At 39.2% G+C, this 25,560-nt stretch overlaps 1 protein-coding gene across 2 annotated transcripts in view; it reads right to left on the bottom strand.

Annotated features, from left to right (window-relative positions):
- TSPAN5 (tetraspanin 5) overlaps positions 1-25,560 on the bottom strand; it is an 86,455-nt gene that overhangs the window by 16,364 nt on the left and 44,531 nt on the right. For both annotated transcript variants that reach the window (XR_007631850.1, XM_050338510.1), the window contains exon 2: positions 9,689-9,739. Coding sequence is in view for 1 of the 2 variants with exons in the window: in XM_050338510.1 (XP_050194467.1) it covers positions 9,689-9,739 (51 nt within the window). In the remaining variant the exon portion in view is untranslated. The remainder of the gene's footprint in view (positions 1-9,688; positions 9,740-25,560) is intronic.

The following is a 25,560-nucleotide window of genomic DNA, read 5'->3' as shown; positions in this document are numbered from 1 at the left end:
TTTCCTTTTTCCTGTTTGTATCCCCTTTGTTTCTTTGAAACAGTCCCAAAATAGCAATAATTTAGAAGGAAATTATTATAACCTCATTTCCAGAGGTTGATATTAACATTTTTAATAGATGACTGTTCACAACTGTGGCTTTAGAACTGTGATTATTTTATATATATAAATCAATTTTGGGCCACTCAAAACATATCAATTGTCATGCTACCAATATTTCTAACACATTACTTCACGTAGTCTGCAACCACTTTCACAGACTTTCCCAAGCAAAACTGACATTGAGCAAGTAGTAAATGAGCACAGTACTCAAAGCTTTTTAATTCTGCAGACAAGGACAGAATAGATAAAATGTACACATGAATTTCTCCAATGCACACACCAAGGAGCCTTAGCAAAAGGCCAGCAGGCTAAAAGCAAAAGAAAAACCTGAGTACAACTCAATCCTAAAGTACAAACAAGAATCTAACAGCATGAATGACATTCTCAAAGCGGATTCTTCTCCCTCCTACTACAGAAGACTATTGCCTGACAGAGAGGGATGAAAAAAAATTGAAAAGAAGAAAAAAAAAATCAGATTCTTCACTTTCCTCCTACATTACATATAGTACTAGCCTTACTGTCATTCATTAAAAATGCAAAAATAGATGTAAGGAATGACATAACACAACTCAAAGCCAGGACTGCTATCAAAGGAAACCAGGTGGCCCGTCCCCTCTTCTGGGACCATCTCAGTGAAGAGATGGTACACACCAGGATGAAATGAACACTTACCTGCCATTAACACTTATATCAACTCGTGCAAAATTTTCCCACGACTTTCGCTTCGCTACACTTGTCATAGAAAGGAAATCCAAGACAACTTTCTGGCTAACAAGCAATATAAACAGTATAATCCAGTAACACACAAACCTTTGAAAAAATCTGGGCCTTTGGCTATGGCCATAAACAAGACAGGAAGCGTGAGCTCTGCCTCAAGGGAAAAAAAACCTACTGAAATGATGTCTTCACAAAGTTTTAAAGTCCTTTCTTCTGTGCCTATATAGTTACCACAACATGAGAATAAATTCTAACTTAAAGCAAGCACTACTAGTCTTTTCTTTTAATATTAGCTGATTTGAAGTTGATGGACCATAGAATAGTAGAGTGTAAAAACAGTCACTGGAGAAAGGATGTTGCCTTTGTACTATTTGTATTAACTTAAAAAAAATCCAAGATGGATGAACAGCCATTTCAGTGTCTCTTTATATGACACTTGATCTTTCTTTCAAAAAAACACAAAACTAAATAAATCAACAAAAAACCCAAAGAAAATTAATATGCTAAATCAACCTCTTTCACATATGAAAATAGTAAAATTCAAATGAAAAGAAATCCAGTTGAAATTCAGCTCACATTTGTGGACAGTACTCTTAGAGAAACTAGTCATAATACAAAGAAGTGTCGGAAGAAACACACTACTTTGCATTTTGCCACACTGCCATGAAAGTCAATGGTAATAAAATTTATTGAACCCTTCCCCACTTTACTTGATTTTCTAGCACAACCGGGCTCTTAGGACCATGGCATGCCACTTGTTGGCCGGCCACCTGGCACAAGTCACTTATCCCATCTCTCATCTCTTCCAGGTTCCAGCTCCTCAGGGTAGCTAGGATCTGACATGCACTGAAATAGAACAACACAAGCTTTATCTGCCATTGTTTGCTATCCTTAGAAAGCATCTTATGTGCATCTGTTGCTAATGCACACATGGCTATCATAAGCCTACTTTGGATAAATCCCAAATCATACATCCTGACAATGCAAAGCACATACTGTGTAATTCTCATTTGTACTGCATATGAACCCCAAGTTATCAGTATTCTGGAGGGATATCTCAGGATATACAATCTTCAGAGAGGCTTTGGCAATAAAACAATAGCCAGCAGCGGGAATGAGAAACACAGACAATGCTCTGTGGTTACAGCTAGAGATGCACAGGGGTAGTCTGATAGAAGACTGTTGCTTACTGCTTGAAAAACAGTTTTTCAGTCTTGTTTTCTGGACACTTACAGATAATGTCTCTGAAGATACAGTGGTGCAATACCCTGAAGAAAAGCATATTTTGCTTCAAGCAGCAGGGCAACGACTGCGGAATATTCTCTTGCTTTATACTGTTAAGAAGAACTAAACATACAGTCCTCTAGGCACATACTCTTCCTATCCACCACAGGTTTCTATAACGCCTAATGTACCAACTACCGCAATATTCAGTATTGTTTGGCTGCAATGGCTACTGCAAGGGAAAGTTTGACAGAGATGTAAAAACAGCTGGTAGTGACCAATTCTGTCTTCATCCCATCTTTAGCCAAAAGCAGAAGGAAAAGTTTCCAAAGGTGTTTGAGCAGAGGATCAAGAATCTCATATTCTAACACTGCATCCTCCAGTGATCTGCTCTGAATCCTCAGGCTGAGCAGTCAGTCGTGGAATATGGTGACTATCCACTTCTCTCTTGCATCAATGCAAGATCTAAACAAATCACTTGTAAACAGTTTAGCGTCAGGCTTTCTACAAATGCAAGGTATTTTTCCTCAGCAATGCTACTGCAGTTGCCCACTTCAGCCTTTACCGTTAAATAGTTGCAGGTATTCTGATACCTTAACTTCTAAAAGGAGGAACTATTTTTTTTCCTCTAAACAGACATTCTCATTTTGGAAGCATGGTTATATTTGAGGTACGTGCACATCACTTTCTTAGTAGTTTAGGCACGTGTGTAATCTGTATTTGGCAGGAAACACTTTGTTTGTAAAAAGCTTCACACTCAAATATTTTTCTTCTCCCTATGGTGTCAACTTAGGGCTCTGCTGTAGTCCCACAAGGAGAGCCAGTAGGACATGTTCCCTGGTTAATCTCCAGATCATCTGTTTGCTCTGTTCCTCCACCCTCCTTGTTGTACATAACAGTGCATGAGTTGTTAATTAATCTTTTAATCCAACACAAGTCAAAATTTGTTTGGGGTAGTGAAACAACAAAAGTATCATCCATAAGTGAACTAAAATACATAACAGTGAAGTTATGAAAAAAGTTCCTTTATTTGTGAAATGTATTTCACTTCAACCACTAGGATGCAACCATGCATGGATGGAACAGGAAAGACTGACCTCATATTTCTACCCCACCCCAAATTCAGCAGAGAAAGTCAAATAAAACAGTAGGACCTGTTCTTTTCTCCAACAAAAGGGTGCCTTCTACCCCACAAAGAAATATGAGACAACCAGGCCAGGCCTAACAGAAGCTCCTGCAGAACTAGAGTCTTCTCCTTATGGTATGTGAGCACAGGCAGAAAAAGTCTGAGAAATTCCTGACAGGTCCTCTGTTGTCATGCCATGTTTTCCCCATGGCCAGAGCTCTCCGCACTACAAGTAGGATCTCATGTATTGCTCAAGGCCAAGGAAAACTGCTGGTCTTGAACACAGGAACTAAAGAATTCCTCTCCTGATATTATAGCTGCGCAATTGTCTACCTTTATCCCATCAGTAAAGAATACAAAAGCAACAGTCCCATGCAAAAGCAATAAGGGTGCACACCTCACCCCGTCTCCATTTTGCACTCTTTAAGATCATCAGAACAACTTGTACTACTTTCCAGAGACAGGTTCCTGTCTCCAGCTCCTGCCTTTGGTGCACATCTACTTTAATATTTCAGATCCAGCAGTTCATTTGAAGTGATCACGCACCAGCTGTGCTTCAGTTCACACCAGTCCCAGAGCACACAGACTAGATTACTTACAAATGAAGATGTGCCCCTGGAACATAACTCATGCTCCAACCACTAGCAGGCATTCAAGTTCATGAGATCACCCTAGAACTAAGCTGAAGAGAATTCAAAACCTTTCAAAACCTGTAGAGTTTACAAGCTGGAACTTCAACACCATTTCGTGTCCTATTGGTCCACACCGTCTGCATTTAGCAGGTACAGCCTCTGAACACTGAACCCAAAGCAAGACAGTCACCTTGGCTGGAGCAGTGCCTCAGTGCTGTCACATCCATACAATCTGATGCAATCCTGGGTTCCTAATGAGGCCAAAGAGAAGTGAGTCACAAGTGCACTAACAAACTAGTGAGATTTCCAGACTGTCTGTTGTTGTGAACAGCTGCTGATTTAGCAGGCCCAGTACCACACTGCAGGGTAAGAGAATGGCACCAACTGAAACACCAGGCAGCAGCAATTTTGAAAAGCTGATCCCGTAATGAAAATTCAAGGCATGCTGAGTCAGAGACACCTTAGGAGAAGCGTCATCCTAGGGAACAAATGAGTAATACACTGTGAGAATATATGGAATTTGGCCCACAGGAATGCGTATAAAGGAACAAGACTCAACACAACAGTAGGATGGGAGAAATCAGCTACTTTTTATTTTCCATTTCCTCCAAGAGGGGGGAAAAAAACTTCTCTGCTGCAGAATTCCATTACTGGAAGGACAAATCAAAAAGCCCAGAAGATCAAAAAAAGATTCATTGACACAGGATCTTTTGAAACATTTCTTCTTTGCAAACAGAGGTTTAGCATTTTCACAGGCTTGTCTGCGGGACTTAGAACCACTGGCAAACAGGAACACGTGGGGGTGATGGTAAATAAGAGTATTTCTAAATGCATGATTTTAAAATGGAAAAATGTCTCTCTGCTTTGTTAGTCATAAAATCCATGCAGTTTCCCCATGCTGCGCATCTGAATGAGAATGGGGAATGGAACAATAGTCATTGAAACATGCCAAATTAATTCTACTTCAGAATTTTGTCTCTGCAAGCAAGAAACTAGCTGGGGGATGTTTACAAATCTTATTTCCTTGATTTTTGTTGGTTTTGCATATCCCACAGCAAGCAGTAAAAGCAACAGTGTCTAACAAAGGAGAACAACTAGTTTTGTTTCTTGCTCTGACAAAGAGGAGTTCAATAGGTGAATAAATGGCATAAACACATTACAAGATACAAATTTTTAGATTTTTCAGGATTCAGGGCTATAAAGTGTTGGAACACTAGTAAACTGTTTAGGATCCTGTTCAGATTACTCATCTTTATGTACTGAAATTTAAACAAAATGTAACAGTAAATATTAGTTTCCCTCACTCTCTTCCCCAATCATGTAAAATCCACACACAGCCCTGACATAGAGGCAAGATACATGCTTTGGGTATCCTTCAACCCATAAGGAACCACAGGATATGCACACAGTTTCCTTGTTGGCAATAGTTTTTAGAAGAACTGTGTGATAGACATGTATATAAAACAATTATGGAGTGAGTAGTGTATCACTCCTTCTTGATGTCTGCCACTCACTGGGACAGCAAGAGAAGTGAGAATTTTTTCCTGAAAACAACTGTGGTTTTCACTTCAGGGCAAGGAGAGACAGACTTGGTCTGACAAATTGTGACTGTTTCTATGTAGGGAGTTTGGCCTGTCCCAGAACACCAAAGCAGGCCTCACCTTATATTAACAAGTAAAAGTCTATCTTAAAACTTGAGATCCAGATTTAGAGCTCCTGCTCACTAAGAATACTATGCTGGCACACAGAGGTACCATACTGGTACTCCAAACTGCCCACTTGTTCTGAGCTGGAGTGTCTTCCACTTATGCTGATTCAACAGGGAAAGCCTAGAAACCAAACTTATGCACATAATCAACTTCTTCCACTTCTCCCTCTTCATTTTAGTAAACTTAATACACAAACAACAAAATTTGCAAGGATCTGCAGATTTCTTCCCTACTTTAGTATCTCTACTTTTGCTACCTCCTAAGGAGTTTACCCCAAAACCACAGTTCTTTCCTTCTAAAAAGTCTGTCCCCACGGACAGAAGACATAACAGCAATTCATCATTAGGCTCACTACTCTTGAATATAAATCTCCTGCAGGTAGCCAGGAAACTTATTTTCCAAAGCACCTACTGGCATCATACCATGAACAGCCTTAGAGATCTCAGTATCTAACATATACAACAAAGGAGGGAAATAGACATTTTGTACAAGTCTAGTTTATTTTTAAAAAGTCAATAGAAGGCATGACTTGAAGTGGTTAAAAAAAAACCAGTGAAACATAAATGTTTTCCCCTGCTGCTGAGCAAAGGTAGTTTAAGTTGCTGGGGCTTAGTACAGATTCTTTTTATGTTAACAGTGTTCATGTCACTGTTGCAGGGAGAAGGGTGGAAATTAGCTGCCATAGATGAACTATTTTATGGTACAAGCCCAAGTCTAGCATGCCTGAAAACACTGTGAGGCTGTGAGCTATACAGTACAACCATGTATAGATCGCTTTATTCATCCTCTGAGTTTATTGCCCCCACCCACCCCAGCTCTCTTTCAGGTTCATGACTCAGAATGCTAATTGCCCAGTTTTTGTTTAGGGCTGGCTGACTGGCTGTCAAGCCAATTCTATTGCCTATTTGACAAATGAGCTCTTTTGCCTCCCTGCAAAGGCCGTAAGGAAGGTCACGAGACTGTATATTGTGCTTTTCTTCTTTACAAGAAAGTTTAAAGGGGAGAATTCAAGCCAACTTAGCAAAAAAAAAAAAAAAAAAACCAAAAAAAAAAAACTAGCCACCAAGTTCACAAATCTACCACAAACTAGTTTTAGCCAGCAGCAAACGGAAATCCTATAAAGTGTGGATTATTTGTTTTTGTCCTGCAGTTTTAATGTGGCCTAGAACACTATCTTTTTACCTTAAAAAGGTTCTGTGAAGTAGCAAAAGTATATACAAGTTTATGACCAGGCTATAAAACCACACAGCTGGATATAAAGTCACAAAATTCAAAACAGAAGTAAATCAAAATCTTCCCCACCACCAAATGAAGTAGGAGTCCTTCTGAAAACCCACTCCTGCAAAAAAACCTTACAAATTTATGTTTATACATTATACAACAACAGCATCAAGTTCAACTTTGATAAATACTTAGTTCATTGGGCAGCAGCAAGTCTTCGCAGAAGGCTGAGGTCATCTGGTCACCCAGATCTGGCTGCCTCGGACCATGTCCTGACTCTTTTTGAAAAATCTCCAAAAAGGAGGACTCCAAATCATCTCTGGGCAAACTGTGCCAGTGCTCGGTCACCCTCACAGTAAAAAAATAAGTGTTCCTTCAGGTATTTACATACATTAAGATTCCCCTGAGCCTATTCTTCTCTGGGCTGAACACTCCTAGCTCTCTTAGTCTTTTCTTGTAGAAGAGATGATCCAGTCCCTTAATCATCCAGGCAGCCCTTTCCTGGACTCTCCAGTATGTCAGCATCCCTCTTGTACCGGGGTGCCTAGAACTGGCTTAGGTGTGGCCGCACCAGTGCTGAGTAGAGGAGGAGAATTCCCTCCCTCGACTTGCAACACTCCAGTACAGCCCAGGACATGATTAGCCTTCTTTGTGCAAGGACACAGCGCTGGCTCACGTTCAACTTTGTGAACACTAGGACCCCCGTGTCCTTCTCTGACAAGCTGCTTTGTTGTCTTACAACAGCCCACAATGCCTAAGGGATATCCAGTCCAGGCTTAGGCAAGAATCAGTCTAACTAGAGAAGTGCTTTTCAGTTAAGATACAGATCTCTCAAACCTTGGGCGTCACCTACTTGGCTTTCATCTCTAAATCATCATCTGCAGTAAGAACAACTCTGGGATCTAACTCATCTGCCCCCCACTAAGTTACATAGAGCCTATGAGTATCTGGAACCTGATCCTGCTGACTGCAGCTTTTGGCCAATGCCTGTCCTCTAGAGAGCTGAGTGAAATAAAGGACTCAAATTAGCTTGACACAAGTCCATTTTTCCATACCTCTTGCTACAAAACTGTAGCAAGAACTCAAATCTGTCTGTGCTCAGGAGCTCTGTGGTTCAGCAACACCTATATGGTATTTTGTTTGTTACAGCCATGAACTGAAACAGTCCACGCTAAGCACTGCAGCACACAACAGCTAAAAAAGCTGGGAAAAGATGCTCATTTTCAAGGAAAAAACTGTGCTTTAAACCAATAAAGAGTATTTTATTTATTAATTTCTAAAGGAAAACCTACTGCATATGGAGCCTGAGCTAACACATATTAAACCACTGTAGGTGGTTTTATTTGCTTGTCTTAAAAACAACGTGGCATTTTCTTCCACTTTCAGAATCTGATTAAGAATGGTTTAAGATGACTTGGTAACAGATGTCCAAATCTCAAGTAAAAACATGAGCTATGGCTTCTGGCTATTAGCAACTATGAATTGAATACATTTTTCCTAGGAAAGGGTGCATGCTTTCCAACATAGAAAATACGTAAACCCTAAAAAAACCACTACTCTGCCAGAACACCTTCTAGCTGTAGGACTGGCATACTTTAGACTTCAAACACTAGACTATAGCTGTTTTTCCTTTGCCTGCTCATTGATTCTAAAGAGGAATCACTTCTGTTACCTACTGCAATGAAACAAAAATGTCTAAATCTCTTCTAGAAAGTCACTCCAAAATAATGCTGTTCTCTTTGGCTTAGACACAGGTACAAAACTCTGAGATTATGCTCATACTATTAAAAATTACATGTTTTTGCACCTTTGCTGAATGGAAATAGACACAGCACCTCTTTCCAAGCCTATTCAAGCTATCAAACTATCAGGCTATCATATGGTATGTAAATATACATATATATAGGTGTGAGTTAATTAATATCCCATTACTATTTGTATTATTTACATTCAAGGCATATGCAGAGAGCAATCAAGATTTAAGTTAACACCTCAACTTTGAACCAGCAAAATTTTATGTGAATTTTTAATTTCTAAAACTTCATACTGGGTTACTTCTTCTGCTGCAAGCACCAGTTATAATGACTTAAGTGAACATCAATTTGTAACTTAGTGTTTTCCATTAAAAGAAGAAAAAACTATTATGTAACTGAACTTCATAGCTCCATTGTTATCAGCCAGGTTTTATTATTTTCAATTTTTTAAACAAAGAAGAAAAGGAAACTCTGGCTTTCATTTTAGTTGTTGTCTTTTAGCAAGCCAACTCTTCATCCAGTAACCCCAGACATACTGACTTGTTTTGTATATTATGTCTTGATATTTTATCTTCTTCCCAACTTCTGCAGCAAGCAAACTGAGAACTGGGCTTTGGTTCACAAATGTTTTCTCTTTCCCTGCCCGCTCCTCACACACACACACGTCTCATTTCGAAGATGATTTTACAGTCTTGGAACAGAGAGTGTTCCCCAAAGGTTTGCCTTGGTTTTCAGGGTTCATTTTGTTGCTCATTTTTTTGTTTTTGTATTTTTAACAGGAACAGCAAGTAACAAGCTATGTTAGGGTAAAGCCAAGGAGGCCTATTTTCAGGAAGCTGCTCTATAAGACATGTAGGCTCCCTCTCCATTTCCTGGGGACACACAGCATGGAGACACACTGTCAGTACTGCCTCAGTAAAGGGTTCTGGTATCTGAGCTGCAGTTTGAGTGTGCAAGGACCGAAATGGTTATTTTATGTGCGAGTGTTGGCCATGACTTCTTGGCAAGGTATTCTTGGGAAAAATGCCAATGATGTTCCTCTAGGTGACCCAAGCCAAGGTTTTATTTGACAGAGAGGCTTGATTCTGTTTCAGTAGAAAATGTTTGTGGACACAAAATACATAGCATATTACTATTTCAACATTTCATCAGAAAAAAAGAGATAAAGAGGAAAAACAAAGTTTGGTGCTATATTCAGCTTACCTTCTCATTCCATGCCCACAATCCAATCCCAAGAAACGCTATACCAAGGAACTAAAGGAAAAGGAAAAAAAAATATCAGAGCAGGAACTAGAAATTTATGGTGGGTTTTGTACAGGGGTTTTTAAGGGGGGGAGGGGGCTTCTTGTTTTGTTTTGGTTTTTTTAACATAAATATTGACTCATCTTCTCTGTTGGAGAATCAATTTTATCAGGACTGAGAGACATTTATAATATGTATCTAGTTGTTTATTTCACAACCATTGTAACTTCAAGAATTTAAAACTTGCACAACTCAGGGATGTTCCACATAGGAATAGGAAGTGCAGTAAGTGTCACTTTATCAGTATTGAGCAAGTTATTTTTGAGTTTGCCAGATTCAAAGCAGACTCCACCATCAAGCAACACATTATTTTATTATTGTATTACCACCACCTGCACAAAGTATCTGTCCTCAAAATGCTCTCCCAGTGAGAGATTAAAATAAAGTCCTAAACACACATGCATTATCAGTTTTAGCAATGTTGTCCACATAAAATAACCTATGACTTGGTGGGGGGGGGTGCAGGGGAAATAATAAAAACAATACTGGTGTGAAAGCCTAAGAATTTTTAAAAGCCCTGAAGCCAACATTTTATAGCTTTTCTGATACTGAGTGTTTCTCTATTTCATAAAGGAAGTTAACATTCCCTTTCTCCTCCAAAGGACTCAAAAGCTCCAAACTCAAAAGACAGTCTTTCCTCCATTATGGAAAAGGGAACAGAGCCCTAGATTTTGTTATATCCCTGTATTTCTCCATTCCACTGAATAGTTTAGAGTGCATCACCTCCTTCCAAATCTACATACAGGTTTCCATACAAAATCTACACTAAAGATCAGTGAGACAAGCAAAACAGGCAGAATAAGCATTCCATCTCCCAACATCATTCCTGCATATTTGGCATGATACAGTAGCTATCATGTAAAGTGTTTAAAAAACATATAGCAAATGTCCATATAGCACATCTCCAAACGTCCATCTGTCCAACTTGCATATCTGGTTTTTAAAACCTAAGCGCTGACTAAAAAGAAAACTATATTCACTGTAGTTTTAGAGCATGTAATGGATTGTTCATTGCTCAAACATAAAACTCTGGCCTTCTTTGTGGTTCCTCCACCCTGTGGTGGTACAGACTTATTCTGGCACACAAGTACACTTTCTCTTAGGATCTGTGTAAACAGTTAAATGTCCTAATGATTTTTATTTTGCAAAACAGGACAAAAGTGGGTTTCTGTTGAAAAGTGTGAGGAGGCAGGAACATAAACTATAAAAGCTTTCCTAGAAGTTATTTCAACACTTTCAAAGAAAGATTCCCTCTTCCTTACATGCGCCTTTTTTTTTGAAGGGCCACTTTTAGCTTTGTACCACAAAAATATCTGTAAAGCATAACCCAATATCCAGTGGAATATGCTCACTGCAATGCCCTGGAGTTCCCTAACACTCGCTGCATTTCTGTGACTTTCTCCTCCAAGTGTGCTTTGCCAGCTACCCAAAGGACCATGCATACTGGGAATGAAACTTTTTTTTTTGACTAAAAGAGTCATGACTATAAATTTAAACAATGCTACAAGTCAGCATTCTTCAAAGGAAACTGCTGCAGGCTTGGCCACATTTTAACACAAGATAAACAGAAATTTTTCCTAGATGGAAAAATATAACTGTTGGTCAAGAAAGTCTTATTTCAACAGCCTTAATTTTCATGAAGTATGAAAGGTGGATTTGAGAAAGTCGGTACAGCCTCCTGTGATACACCACCTGAGCCAAAAAAGGTCATCTTACCTGTAGCATGACTGCTTTTTTTATTATGGTTATAAAGCTTGCCAGAAGAGTGTGTGTAATCCTCCTGACTGCAGTGATTATTTGAAACTTGATATAAAGCTGTTCAAGTTTCCAAATCTCTCAGACAAAGTTCTTTTTTGCAGCAACAGTCTCCTTTTCTTCTTTCTTACACAACCAAAGGCACAACAGTTGAAGGAACAGGAGTTGGGGTGGGGCTAGGGGTGGAAATAGCTATAATATTATAAAAATCCTTAAGTTGCATTTGGAAATGGCAAATTGTTATTTGTAAAGAGGTACAAAACATTATGTTTTGCACAAAGCTTAATATGGCTTTGAGCAGAACAAGTGTGGAAAACCAGAATGAAAGAATTTTATCAGTGCCTACAAATGTAACTTTACAGCCACAAACCTCAGCTGCAAGTCTGGCTCAGATCCACTCGCTTTAAATACTTAATCTAGTCAAGCGTCCTGATCCTTCACCAGAAGTTTAAACTTAAGATTACCTCGTAGACTGTAAAAGGTGACTTAGACTACAGGGTCTCAAGCCAGGCCTCCATTTACAGACTGGGTAATCAGACTGTACCATACTAAATTGAAGGACCAAAAAAACTGAGATTGTCAAGCTTCTGTCAAGGGGAAAAAAAAAAAAAAAATCAGAAAAATGAATTCTCTGAGTTTTCAACAGACTCAAAGAAACAGAAATGCTCTTTAGAGCAGACAAGAAACAGGAACAATGAACAAGATCCATTAGTTGAAAAAGGTTTAGAATGAAATCATGAACTCTATCACAGGATGCAACAGAAATCAAAAGCTTAATGGCATTCAGAAAAAAGAGGTTAGCTAAATTAACGGAGGATCCATAGCTATTGGAATGCGATTCTGATGCAGCTCCTGGCTCAAAGTTTTTATGCTGTTGCTCACTGGGAGATTATAATCAGGAAAAGATCTCTGTATGCATGCTTTTTGTTTAAATGTCTCTTGCCTTGGAGAAACTCTATTTGCATTACTTGAGACAAAACACAGAGGCAGACAGACCACTGACCTAAGCCCCTACAGTCACGCCCTAGAAAGGCCCACCTTTGCAGAAACACAGCCTGCTACGGCGACACAGGAATCTCCACTGGCAGAAGACAGCTGCTCATGAGAAGACTTACACCTCTCACCAGCATTAACTTTGGATTTTCTTGACAATTATGAAAGAAATTCCTGCATAGCCTAAAAATATCTGGAAGTGCTTAGCAAAAATCCTTCTATTTGCTCTTAGAACCAGAAGTAAAACTGGACACATATCCTGATTATCTTGCAGCCCTTCTGCAGATGCCTCCAAGACAGTCTTGTTCTGCTTGCTTGTAACCATACAGAAATTCTCTTTACATCTGAAGCACATGGAAAGGTGGTGAGATGGCATACACATAATCTCAGTTAAGTCTGGAAAATTTAATTTATATCCACTAAATTATTCCAGTGAGCAATAAAAAGGTGGAAGTTTGCCTCATTATCTACAAAACACTTAACAGAGAAAAAGTCTCAGTTCTCCACAGACACCAAGTAAGACTATTTGGTCTAACTATAAATGGTGCAAAGCTTGTAAAATCTTGATACTTTTCCTTTTTATAAAATAATTTGCAGGAGAATATTAAAACATTCCTCTGGAATATTAGCCTTACCAAAAAACAGGCATAGTACTTTCTCAGCCATAGATTTTCTATTCACAAACATAAAACAAATGCGTTCCAACTTTTTCTTCTATAAAGACTATATGTATTTTAAAACAGAACATGTAGCACTACATTTACTGTTACCCTGCTTGTAAAATTCACATGCAGTTTTCAGAATTGAATTGATCAGTGCTGCATTTTGAGCTGCACATATCTTATTTTCAGTCTTGCCTTCATGGAGGAAAAGGATTCTTTGTTGCTAGGGATGCAGCATCATACAGCACAGCACTGCACTTAAAAGCTGCTGGGGCAACTACTAACACAAATGCTAGAAAAACTTTGAGAGGAGTTTAATTGTAGAGGGATCAGACAATATTTCACATACTGAATTTTTCATCTCAGCTGACATTCTTAAACAACTTGGCACCAGTTTTCAACCAAAAGGACGACAGCAGCAGGACAAGCAGTAAAAGGTTGGTTAATGTGCTGCATGTACAAACCAGTGTATGTACAAGTGTGGTTAAATTAAAGACTTGTGAGGGATGGAACTCTAGTGCAGCCACATAATTTCACCTTCCCTATAATAACACAAACACACTAGTAGAAGCCTGCTAAAATTGTCAGAGTTCAGAACTAGAGCTTACTTACAAGAGCTTTTTCGGTTTTTAGCCCCGTATTTTGGCAGTGTGAAAAACCTCCCACCTGCCCTTCCCTGCAGGTGCAAGAACTTTGTGCACAATGTTAGCAAGGACTGTTAGCAAGGAGATCTTTCAGGATTCCTATGGGCACTCTGGTGTTTCTTCCATGGCAATATGCTGTAGGTTATTCACAGAGCAAGACTTCCTTCTGTGCAATTCAAGCCAGCACAGCAAGGGAATACACGGTACAGTATTTCATTGACAAGCACAGCGGTGATCAGGACAACATGAAGTGTAGTATTTCACATCCTGAAATACAATCAGGAAAACACAGGACTTCTGAGCTTTGTGTATATATATATATATATATAAAGCAGCGCTGACAAGTTCCTGACTCCAAAACCCCAGATGAACAATTTTTGCCTAAGCATTTCCTCTGCAGCATTCTGTGCTCAGACTCAGAGACATTTCAGCCAGAATACTCACTGCCTTCTTTAAAGTACTTTATGCCAAATCAGTCATTTTGCTTTTGAAGCCAGGGCAAAAAGGAGCTCTGTCTGTGTCAGAGCACAAAGGGTTTTGTTGTTTGTTTTGTTGCTTGTTTGTTTTTAAGTAGCTCTGACAGAAAGAGCACCAAGCCAGAAACTAAAATGAAGTTTCACACAGTTTTTTTCTCCCCTTCATGCCACTGATGTGTACTCTGCTTAAAATATGTCAGCTAGCATTCTCGCAAAAAGAACAAGTAGGACATCCTCTCAACTCTACAGCTTTTGCCTGAACCAATATCACACTGGAAGGAAGCTACCAGAAGTCTGTCCTTGTTTCTTTTTCTATACACCCCAGTTTCAATAACTTTTCCATTCTCAACACAAACTGTTACAGTATTTCATTTTCACGTGGCTAAACAAACTTGCTGATGAAAGGAGAGGCAAACCTCTCAAAGCATACATACACATTTACACATTATGCTAACACTTACAAAGAATGTATTCTCCTAAAGCCTATTTCTTGTTTGCCTTGAGACATCACCAGCAGAAAAGCTCCATGTACGACAGTCAGTGAATGAAGATGCTGTGCAGGTGACTAATTACCATTTTAGTTCATGGTGACATTCAGATATAGACTACAGGATGTCAAATATATTTCCATTTTATGTGCAGCCTCTAAAAAACATTAAACCACATTTCACAGATAACTGTCTCAGTAATACCTTTTCCCTCCTGATACAAAACACACACATGTGGAAGAAAAAAGGAGATCCCAATTTCCACACATCTTGCTCAGCTAAATCAGAGACTTGACTGATTTTATAGAATTATCCAGAATAGAAAAGCAGACATGAGAACACAATGAGAAAAGCTGTCTTCTCCATCTTGCAAGACTCTTAGTATGATGTTCTCTAATGAAAAATTAAGCGCATATGACCCAAATTTTCAAAGCAAGATGCTATTAATATATGTTTCATTTTCATTTTGACAAGTAAGCAAGATAGATACATTCCATCCCAATGCACAGTCAATTGCCATTGTTTTCTTACTGCCTTCTCCAGTTCTTTAATTGCAAAAGCAAGACATCTGCTTTCTGTTACTGTTGCTCTGTGTATTTATTTTATTGCTTTCTGGTGGTGCAGTTGTAAGCCCTGCCAATCGGCTTGGAGCAAAAGTCCCTAAAGACTGAAGTCCCTCTCCTCTAGTCCATAGAAATTGATATACTAGAAAACAGAAAAACAAGAATGAATTGGACCCTATTTCCCCTGCTTCAACTTTTCAGTAACTCCCCTCAAGCCTAGAAAAAATAAATTTAACTCTTTCCAAATGCACACAGACTCTTCAAACTCAGGTCCTGATGTCTAATGAAAATATTCGTTGGGAGCAGATTTATTTTAAAGCACACAAAATTTATTCATCGTAGTCACTTCTTAAATTCTTCTATTAAAGCTTTTGGGAGTTTAACATTTTTGTTTCTATGGGATATAGCTCATTTCTTAAAACCAGTACCTTTTTTCCCCCCAACAAAAATTAAAGACCATTAAGGTCTTTGGTAGACCACCACTGCCACACAACATTTAAAAAGCCCATAGAATTGAAGTAACAAGACATCTTCATTAACTGTCCCTTTGGTACATGCATCTGGCACAGTTCCTATCCCTTCTCTTCTACTCTTCTTTACACTGTCAATTGGTCCTTGTTTCACAGGATTCTCTTTCTCTACTCTTCCTGAGCCCAAAAGACTTTGTGGAAAGACTGAGAAATTCTGCTGCACACACCTCTTCAAGGACCTCTTTCCCACGTTCAGTTCTGAACTACATTAAGTGCTCCATGACTCTCTACTTTTCCTGTCCAGTCTTGTTCTCCTCATCAATACTGTTCTATCTCCGGCTCAGTCCTCTCCACTGCAGCTTCTATGCCCAAAGTCAGTTTCTATTTTTAAAACCATCCAAAATTACGTAAGTGGTGGTGTAGCAGGATATGAAAACAGAATGGGCTTAAAACACAAATACAAGCAGCAGAAAAGTATAAAATAAAAATAAGATAATTGGGGGGAAAAAAACTAAACCTGAATTCCACATCCTCTATCAGTACACTCATTATTTCTTTTTGGCCATTTTTCACAATGCAAAGACATAAGTCTTCTCATTCTGGCCTGTAGGTTAAGGAAAAGTATAAAGGCAAAGAAAGCATGCTTTGCTTCAAGATAAGGTGAAGGAAAAGGTCTGGAAGCAGTACTGCAAATGGGTCATTTTCCATGTCTGTTGTGCTGTCCAGGACTAGCAGCTTCCAGTCCCAGAGGACAGCTAGACCTCCTCTGGCTGTCCTCTTCCTGCCACTGAGCCAATCTCATTCATCCCAAACCACCCTACCTGAGCTTCAGACTATTTAGGTGCAGCCCCACCATGATACTTCTTCTTTTCCTGAAGCTGCTGTTCCAATAAAAGTAGAATTTTAAAACCCAAACAAAAAACCTCACCTCAACAAAACAGAGCATACATTGAGCTCTCATAGGAAACTGATATACGAATATTCACTTATTTCAGCTACAAGCAGTAAAGTAGTAACATCTAATTCAAGCATTTGATACAGCAAACTGAAACAACCCGAGCTAGTCATTTTCCTTAGTAACAAATTGGCAATTGAGTTGCGTACACAATTGATTGAAGCCTCCGAGTACCTCAGCGTGCAGAGCCAGGAAACACAAATAGGTAGGTTTGTCAACACAGCACGATACTCTGAATGCTCAGCATTTCCTTTTGAGAAAGCAGTCTCAGCTCCTAGCTGTGCTCGTAGCCGAGACTGGGATGAGAGAGAGTCCCAAGATCTTCTATCCCAGCTGCAGAAGCTGCCGCATCCCCAGGCTGTTTCAATGGGCTATACTCAAAGAGATTCATTTCCTTCACTTTGCAGGGAAACAAGCGCAGATGGAGGATGAGGGAAGTATGAGAACACTGAACCAGTCTGGACAGAGAGGGAATGAACCCCACCAGCTTTACAGACAAACCTGGCCTAAACAATGTAAAGAGTGAGCATGGAGAAAAAGGTGAAGATGCCCCCAACGTGCAAGTTCACACAGAACTTTTCCTAGCAAATTCCTTAATAGCTTTATTGCCTCTTACCTTCACCAAATGCTCATTCCTGGTTATTTTTAGGGTCCCGCCCTCCCCCCCCAATGGTTTTAATATATTTAATATATTTAAATTTAATATATTTAAATATATTTAAAACCATTTACAAAAAACCATTTACAAAGAAATCAGTATCACCTACATGAAGAAACCACAGCTTGAAAAGGTAGGAAGTGAGTCACTGTAATTTAATAACATGCCCAAAGCCAAGTTCGGGTATCCAAAATCCTGACCCTGATATGATATGACTGTATAGCCTATCACACCTCTCCCCTGAACAAATCTGACTCAGAACTATACACACTACAATGACAAACACACACATGTACGACATATATTAATACACGAACTAAATCAACTTCCAGTAGTCATAGCACCCAGTGCTGGAGGAGGCAGCATAGAAGCAGACACCAGGAGGGCTGTGGTAGGTTTATTAAGAGTTATTTAAGAGCCTAGTAACTCTTCACTTTACGAAGATGCAGCCATCTTACGAGATGTACAGAGACCATCACTACTTTGTCAACACAAACAAAAGCACAACCTCAAAAGTCAGACCAGCTGTGTGCATACCTATGCATACCTTGGGTTTTGAGAGAAATGTGGGGAAAACAAATAAAGCTAAATGCCAATTAGACACGTATAAAAAATTATTTTCCAATACCTGCACGCAGTTACTACCAGCAATCCAGATGCACAAAGCCAAATTACAAGACAGATGTTGTGTAAATACTGGCCAAAGTTCTTTATTGCTTTGCACCTTGTAGTCATTGCAAAAGAGGGGAATGTCTCCAAACACAACAGTATTTTTAGTCACTGTCAACATTTTCTGTGTACAGAAATTGTAACATTGTAGTTACATTCTAACTGCTTAGAGCTAAAAAAAAAAAAAAAAAAATTATGTATTAGAAATGGTTCTATGGACCTCTGAATGCAACTTCCAGAGGCATCAGAGCGTTGAAAAACTCAGTTCCAGCAATAAGGTAATTCAGGTCTGCATTTTGTCTTGAAGTGCACTGCTTTTTATTAACTCTAGAGGTTACAGTGTATTCCTGATGTAGATGACGCAAATCTATTCACAAAATTAAGCTTAAATTTTTACCTAAGTCAACATTAACTCATGCTTTATTAGCTATTTTCATACTACTTGCAGGGGGCAAAGTAAACAAAACTGATTTCTTTTCAAACATAAGTGACATAGAACAAACAAGAGGAAATAAATGGCCACAATGCCATTTACCTGAAGGTTTTATTTCTAGGCAAAATTTCCACAGTTTGGGAGGGGGGGGGGTGAGGGGGAGAAAAAAAAAGCTATAAACAGTTGCTTGTCTAAATGAAACAGACTGCTGCCCCTTTTGTCTAGTTTCCAGGCAGTGTCAAAAGCACCTCTATTATTTGTCATTCTCAAAAGAGGCATCTATGTAGACAAAACCCTCTCCCCTTCTGTAGAGGTGCCCCTTCAGATCACAGTTGCTTTAGGTGATATGGCAGCCTGGGGTGGTTTGGCTGCTGACACCTTTGCTGGACTTGTGCTGAATATAACCTACAACAGTATCACTGCAATTTAATTTGAGGGTATTGAACTTCCTTTAGGAATAAAAGCATTGAAGAAACAGAACCATACTGGAAGATTTCCAGTTCACTACAACAGAGCCTACTCTTATGTAATTTCAGCTTAAGCAAGTATCACCTATATCATATAAAATGCTCACTTGCAAGTGCAAACCTTTATTCCCAATTTTATTGCCACTTTGAACTACGTTATTTCCATAAACTATAGTTCCTGATGAATCCACTACCTTTGCCTACTGTTTGCACAAACACCAATAGCTCATCCCTCTGTCGACACCTAGTAGGAAAACAAGGATTAGAAAATGTCTCTGAGGGATGTGGAACTGGAGCTGTAGTACATATGGATGGCTCCCTAAGAGAAAAGCTATGAAAAGCAAATGATGCCCTATCATTAAGACCCTTGTGCTGCACAGTTGTGCTCTTGTAGTCAGTCAGTCTTTGCCTACCACTCTTTCTGGAGGAAGGTGATGTTCTGGTACTGCAAAGATAACTTGCAGCAGAGAGCGCACATGACAACCAGATAATCTCATTTTCTCCCTTAACTGAAAAAACAGAGCAGCTGTTTTTTAAGATCCCACCTTACGTACTTGTAGATAGTCATTACCAAGGAGGACAGTAACTCAAGACCATTTTTAAGAAAGCCTTGGAAACACCAGTATGATCCTCAAAGTAAAGTCTTCATGTCACACCTCAGTATCCAAACAGGGGTCCACAGTAAAAAGAAAACAAAAATCACACAAAACAACACCCCAAGAACAAATACCACCAAAAAAATCCCCAAAAATCATGCACAGAGAACTGGATTTGGTTTGACCTTATGCATTCCTTGGTCCAATGCAACTCCTCATTCGCAGGAAAAGCATTTTCTTTCTTTCTGTTCAGCCCCAGAAGAGTTTCAAGGTACAAGGTATATGAGCAGCACAAAGCAGCCATTTAATCATAAAAACATGAATACTGGATAAGTTTCCATGCCCAGCTGGACATTGTTATAGAAGAGAATAAAAGAAAGCATTTATTTTTTACTACTGATTGCCAGCAGTAAAACTCATTTAAACAACTTTAGCTGTTTCCTCATGGAACAGTCACCCTGCATAGAATCTCAAAAGGGACATCTGCAATCCACAGACTCTCAACTCGAGCCTTACAGGCAAACACACTACAGTTGGCTTGATCAACTGGAAGATTATACGGCTGTCTAGAACTCTGTCTTTAAGAGTCCCATGGGGTCTTGTTGGAATGGTGATGCTTTGGGCCCATTACACAATACCAATGTGTTTCGGCAAGCAGACCTGTGTCAGACTGAGAGGTTCAGGCAGGCTCACGACCACCCCGATAGCAGATTTCTCAGCACAAATATTAAAGTCAAGGATAGGAAGAGATCAGAAAATGTGTGTTTTAACAAACATGTCATAGAAATAAGGGTAAAAGCACAAAACAGTACATTTTCTCAACTTTGCTTAAAAGGCTTTATTTTCTAAAGGAGTATAACTCCACACTACATATAGCAGATAATTACACATTTATACAGCAAAGAAGGTTTATCTCAGCTGCTAACCAGAGACAATTAATTCCTGCTAAAAATACCAGTGTCAAGAAAGTGTCCTGGTAGAGCAAGGGTAAAAACTTGAGCACAAGTATAAAGAAGAACATGTACAGCATCAAACTGCTAAATCAATTTTGACACCTCCCTGCCTGCACTGCAATTTGAATCCATGCTAGAAGAGAAAATAAACATTTTGCAGCACAAAAGGGCAAGCATAACAACTTATCTGAAGGTTTTCCCTCACCTGAAAAACACTGTTGAAGTTTTACCCAAAGACAAGAGTGTCAGTTTCACTTTCCAGCCACTAATTGTGACAAACACACAGGCAACAGGAGAGGAGACAACTTAAAAGGCAACAGCATGCTTTCCCAGAGAAAGGTTTGGAAAGGAAGTCACTCTTAACATAGCTTCTCCAGCTTTCAGTCCTGCTTTTGTTTATGAACAAGTATATTTGGAAGCCAAATTCTTGAGAAGTAAATGCAAACAAAACAAAAAAAAAATTAATTGAGCAAGGAAAAGCAGTATCAAACATATTTTTCCTGTTTTTCAGTAATTTCATCTACTGACCTCTTTGAAATAACTGAAACTATTTGGATCTTGACTAACATGCCCAGGAAAATCCAGAATGCTCTTCTTGCCTTCACCTCGAATTCCAGCCTAGGAGATTTCCCCATTAACCTGCGCTGCAGTACATCCACTACAACGAAGTAATAAACCCTCTAGAGTACGAATTATTTTCCTTTAACTGTATTTGCCTACTTTTAGGTATTTCTTTATTTGAGCTGAAACATCGGGAGACAGAAAGAGGCCTTCAACTTTGATCCTCCCCTGCTGCACAAACACTGCAATTAAGCCCGCACTGAGCTACCCAGAGACAGAGTAAGAGAAGAGGTCTTCAGCAGAACACAGCTGTACAAGCTGTCACCACGACTGTGGAGACATCAGCAAGAATCCTTCCCTAGTACCTCGTGTCCTTTCCTTAACTTAGTGAAAAAAGGTGACCACAAACAAACTGGAACAGTAGGAGGGCTGAACATATGGGACACACAGATGGAATGAAATTTAACAATCCAAACACAGTATCATATACTTAAGGACTATGAAAATACCTGCTATAAGCTGAAAATTTATTCACTGGGAACACAACAGAAGACAGCTTTGAAATTGCATGCATCAATCTGTGAGCTAGTAAGTTGATGAAATATAGAAAGGCAAAATAAATTTCATGACATTTAAGAAAACATTCTCAGAAAGAATCTAATTGCTCTCTAAGCTTCCCTCAATTCTATTATCTCTGCAAAGGTCTAGAACAGCACCATTAGTACAACTGTAGCCTGCTAAATGATTGTGGGCTCTTCTTTCAAATGTCACATCGCCACTGGCAGCGCCCAACTCTAGGAGTTACAGCATATGGATTACAACTCCTGTATGAGACCCCACTGCACCCCATCAGCACTCAGCAATGCAACTGAGTTCTCAGGATTTTTGTACATGGACCATAACACTTCATAAATAGTTGGGTATGTCAGCATAAAACTCATTAACTACACTTCAACCTGAACAACACTAAGGAGACAAGGTATCCCAGCCAGGGTACATTAAAGCGCAAACACACGAACATACAAGATTACACCCCCAGAACTTTAGGGTGGTAGTTTTTTTTATCAGGGAAAGTCTTCAGCAGATCCTTGCGTGACTGCTTAAATTCTGCTCTCCCTGGTAGATCATCTAGCTTGTGTCATACAAACAGCAGGTAACTGGGTTTTCTAGGACCAGGCCCATAATTGCTTTACTCCAAAGTCACTCCAACTTTCATTTGAACCTTCATTCAGCAATCCACAGTCAGCCCTTCCCACCTGCCCTGGAAGCACAAAATGCTGTTCGCAGCACGGGGTGGGGTTCATCAGTGTGTAACATTTAGATGTGTCTGCATAAAAATCACCAATTAATTCCATGACATTTGGTACAGCACTGACCCTTATTCAGACAGAAGGCATGAAAGGAGCCCAGTGTAATGCGACTGCGTTCCCGGCACTGCCACGCTATTCTGGCTGCACTCACATGACCTCTGCTTGGTTTCTGTCACTGCCAAATGGGCAGAGAACAAACAAGTGCAGGGTGGCATGTCAGATCCTCTCTCTCTCCCTCGATGCACCAAATCAAACAATTATACTCTACAGCATTCCCCCTCAGGGCACTAAAAAGAGAGAGCAATGGGAACTATGTGTGTGAAGACAGAGACACCAATAGCTTTTTGTCTCTCCTTCAGTTAATACAGTAATTAGCACTACCAGATCTTGCCTCGAGTGGAGCAGAAGGAAAACCCATGTATGTGTTGAAATTATATGCCCCAAATTAGGAACAGAGTTATTGCCCTGCCCTGCCATTACAGTAAAGACATATGATTTTTGTATAACAATGCAGGACAACAAATCTATCCTATAGATTTCTACACTGTCAGTGTGGTCTATCACTGACTCGTTCAGTGCTCCTACTCCCGCCTCTCCTACACAATTCCTACAAGACACGGATGTCTGAGGCTGTGCTATAACAACTTATAAGCCCCATTTTGTAAAACAAGCCACTGCACTCTCAACTAACATAATCACATATAGGCACAAACAAAGAGCTTCTGATCAGCTATGAGGCCGTGTGGAGGCTGAAGCTGTGAAAGAAGCAGCAGAAGGAGAAAGCCCACGTCCCACAACGTTCCAGTGACTAGGAGATTAGTTTGGCTGCTGGCTGAGCTGACTGTCTGTCCCCATAAGACACTGCATCTATCTAATTATCCAAAAGTATGAAACGCAACAAAAAATTTTTGTAATGTTTGAAAAAATTAGGCAAAATATGCACAACAATCAAGATATACAAACATACTTCATTAAGGCACAATTCCCTCTAATTTCCCTTTTGACTTTTAACAGTAGCCAAGAACTACTAAAAGCTTTCTAAAATTCTCCCTATAATTATTGCTAATGTCCACAGTACTTGACTTAAGATAAACAATTTATTACCGTTCCTGTAGATAAAACTAAGAAGTGGACAAAATAGAAAAGGAAAAAAAAAAAGAAAAGAAAAAAAGAAAAAAAAAAAAAAAGGAAACCAGTAGGCTTTCCTTAATTCAGTTACCATTAATTCACATCATAGAATCAGAAGGCTAAAAATAGTACCACTGCATCTGAAGCCAACTGCTCTACCTCCTCTTTAATTATTTTAGAAAGACAAATTTCCATGAGAATGCCCACCAGCCTTACCATATCTTCTGTTACTTAAAACTGCAAGCAGTCAGTTTTACAAACGAAACTGTTTTATATCTCCATCTGAGAATAGCTACCTGTGTTTTTGTATTCCCTCACACTTTACTTTTTTAAATAGTTACCCTCTTGCAAAATTAAGGCATCTTACAGATCACAGATTCCCTGGAGATAAAAAGATGCACCATGAATACAGATTCCCCTCTTTGCATCAGTTGAAGGATTCCCTCAGTTCTTGGTTACCAGTAAATATGAAATAATTTCATCCAGTTTGAGTCATAAGATACTCATATATGCTTATTAAATACATCAATTTCTTTCTCAACAACCACTGATCAATGTAACACAAAACAGAGATCCTGGTGTTCTTCCTATTTCTGTCACATGAATCAGCAATAATTGCGGGAACAAAACCAAAGACCCTAAGCTGCCCCATAGTGTGTCCTATGCACTGGAGAAAACAATGGAAGTGTCTTTTTTTTGCTACTTCACTATATTTCTATGCAGCTTTTCCATAAGTCAGGACTGAAAACACTGGAGGCTTGCACAATGCAAGGGGACAGTTACTCTGTGGGTCAATCTCATCTGACAGGAGCAATACAATTAAGAGCTCAGCTTAAGCTCTGACATACACTTTCTACTTAATTCACTCTTCCAAATCCCGTCACAGAGGGCTTTCTGAGTAACCCAGCCATTCCATTACTCCTGGTATATACAGGAAAGGCAATAATACAGCTGATAAAATCATCAGGAACACATGTATGTATATACTGGTCATAAGCATACATTTAGAACTTTGTACAAAAGTTCTCCCCTTACACAGTCTTCTAGGGTAATGATAGATATCAGTAAATGCAAAACCAGAACTTTGATACATTTTTATAATAATATTTTTCATATTGATCAGAGTATTTTTCTAGCTTTAAAAGACAAAACATGATCAGACACTAATAAAAATACTACCTGGATCTCAGGATCTTCTACGCTTCGCTTTTTTCCTCTCTTTTCTTTAGAGTGTGTAGCCCTGAGTCCTTCCTAATAAGTGCACTGCAGCTAATCTTACAAATTGAGAATTTTATTCCTGTGTTCAATGATGTTGAAAATTGCCCACTTGTAGAAGTCCCCTCAGAATGATACCAAAGCTACTGCTATTCTTGGCACGTACAATACACGGTACAATAAGCTGCATGGTAAGCATCCAGGTAAGTTTTCTTTAGCAAGATACCTCATTTCATAATGAAAGTTAACATACCACCCTGCCTTTAACTCGCAAAACAAAATTAAAAATTGGAAAAGCAAACCCAAAAACAAATAACCTGAAAAATGCAACACCTGTTTGCAAAAGCTGAGGAGGTAAGCTGTGCTCAGTTATCTGCCCCAAGTGTTTCATGACATCTGCCAGTCCCAAAGCAGCATCCTGGATGTGCTCCATTTTCCAAGATGGTGCATAGCATAAGACCAAGTAGTCTGCATAAGCAATCAGTGCAGCACAGTCCGTCTCATGATTTAGAAATCATAAGTTGTGAGGTTTTTTAAATGCATCCTTGTACCACAATTTTCACTTTAGATTTTTTTACCCTGAACGTGTACCTTTGAAACTTCCTTGATTCACTATTAAGAGAATAACAATCCATAATACTGGCACGTTGTCAAGGGTGATACAGTTTAACCACTGGTCCCTCATCTATCCCCTTCATGCCTCCAAGAAAAGGCACTGAGGAATGCCTTCTAACAAAACTATATACATTTTTATCATTCAAATTGTAGACAGACTGC

Source organism: Myiozetetes cayanensis, unplaced genomic scaffold (genome assembly GCF_022539395.1).
Source record: "Myiozetetes cayanensis isolate MyiCay16 unplaced genomic scaffold, myiCay2020 scf7, whole genome shotgun sequence".
NCBI classification, from domain to species: Eukaryota; Metazoa; Chordata; class Aves; order Passeriformes; family Tyrannidae; genus Myiozetetes; species Myiozetetes cayanensis.
This window is presented reverse-complemented; position numbering and strand designations above follow the sequence as displayed.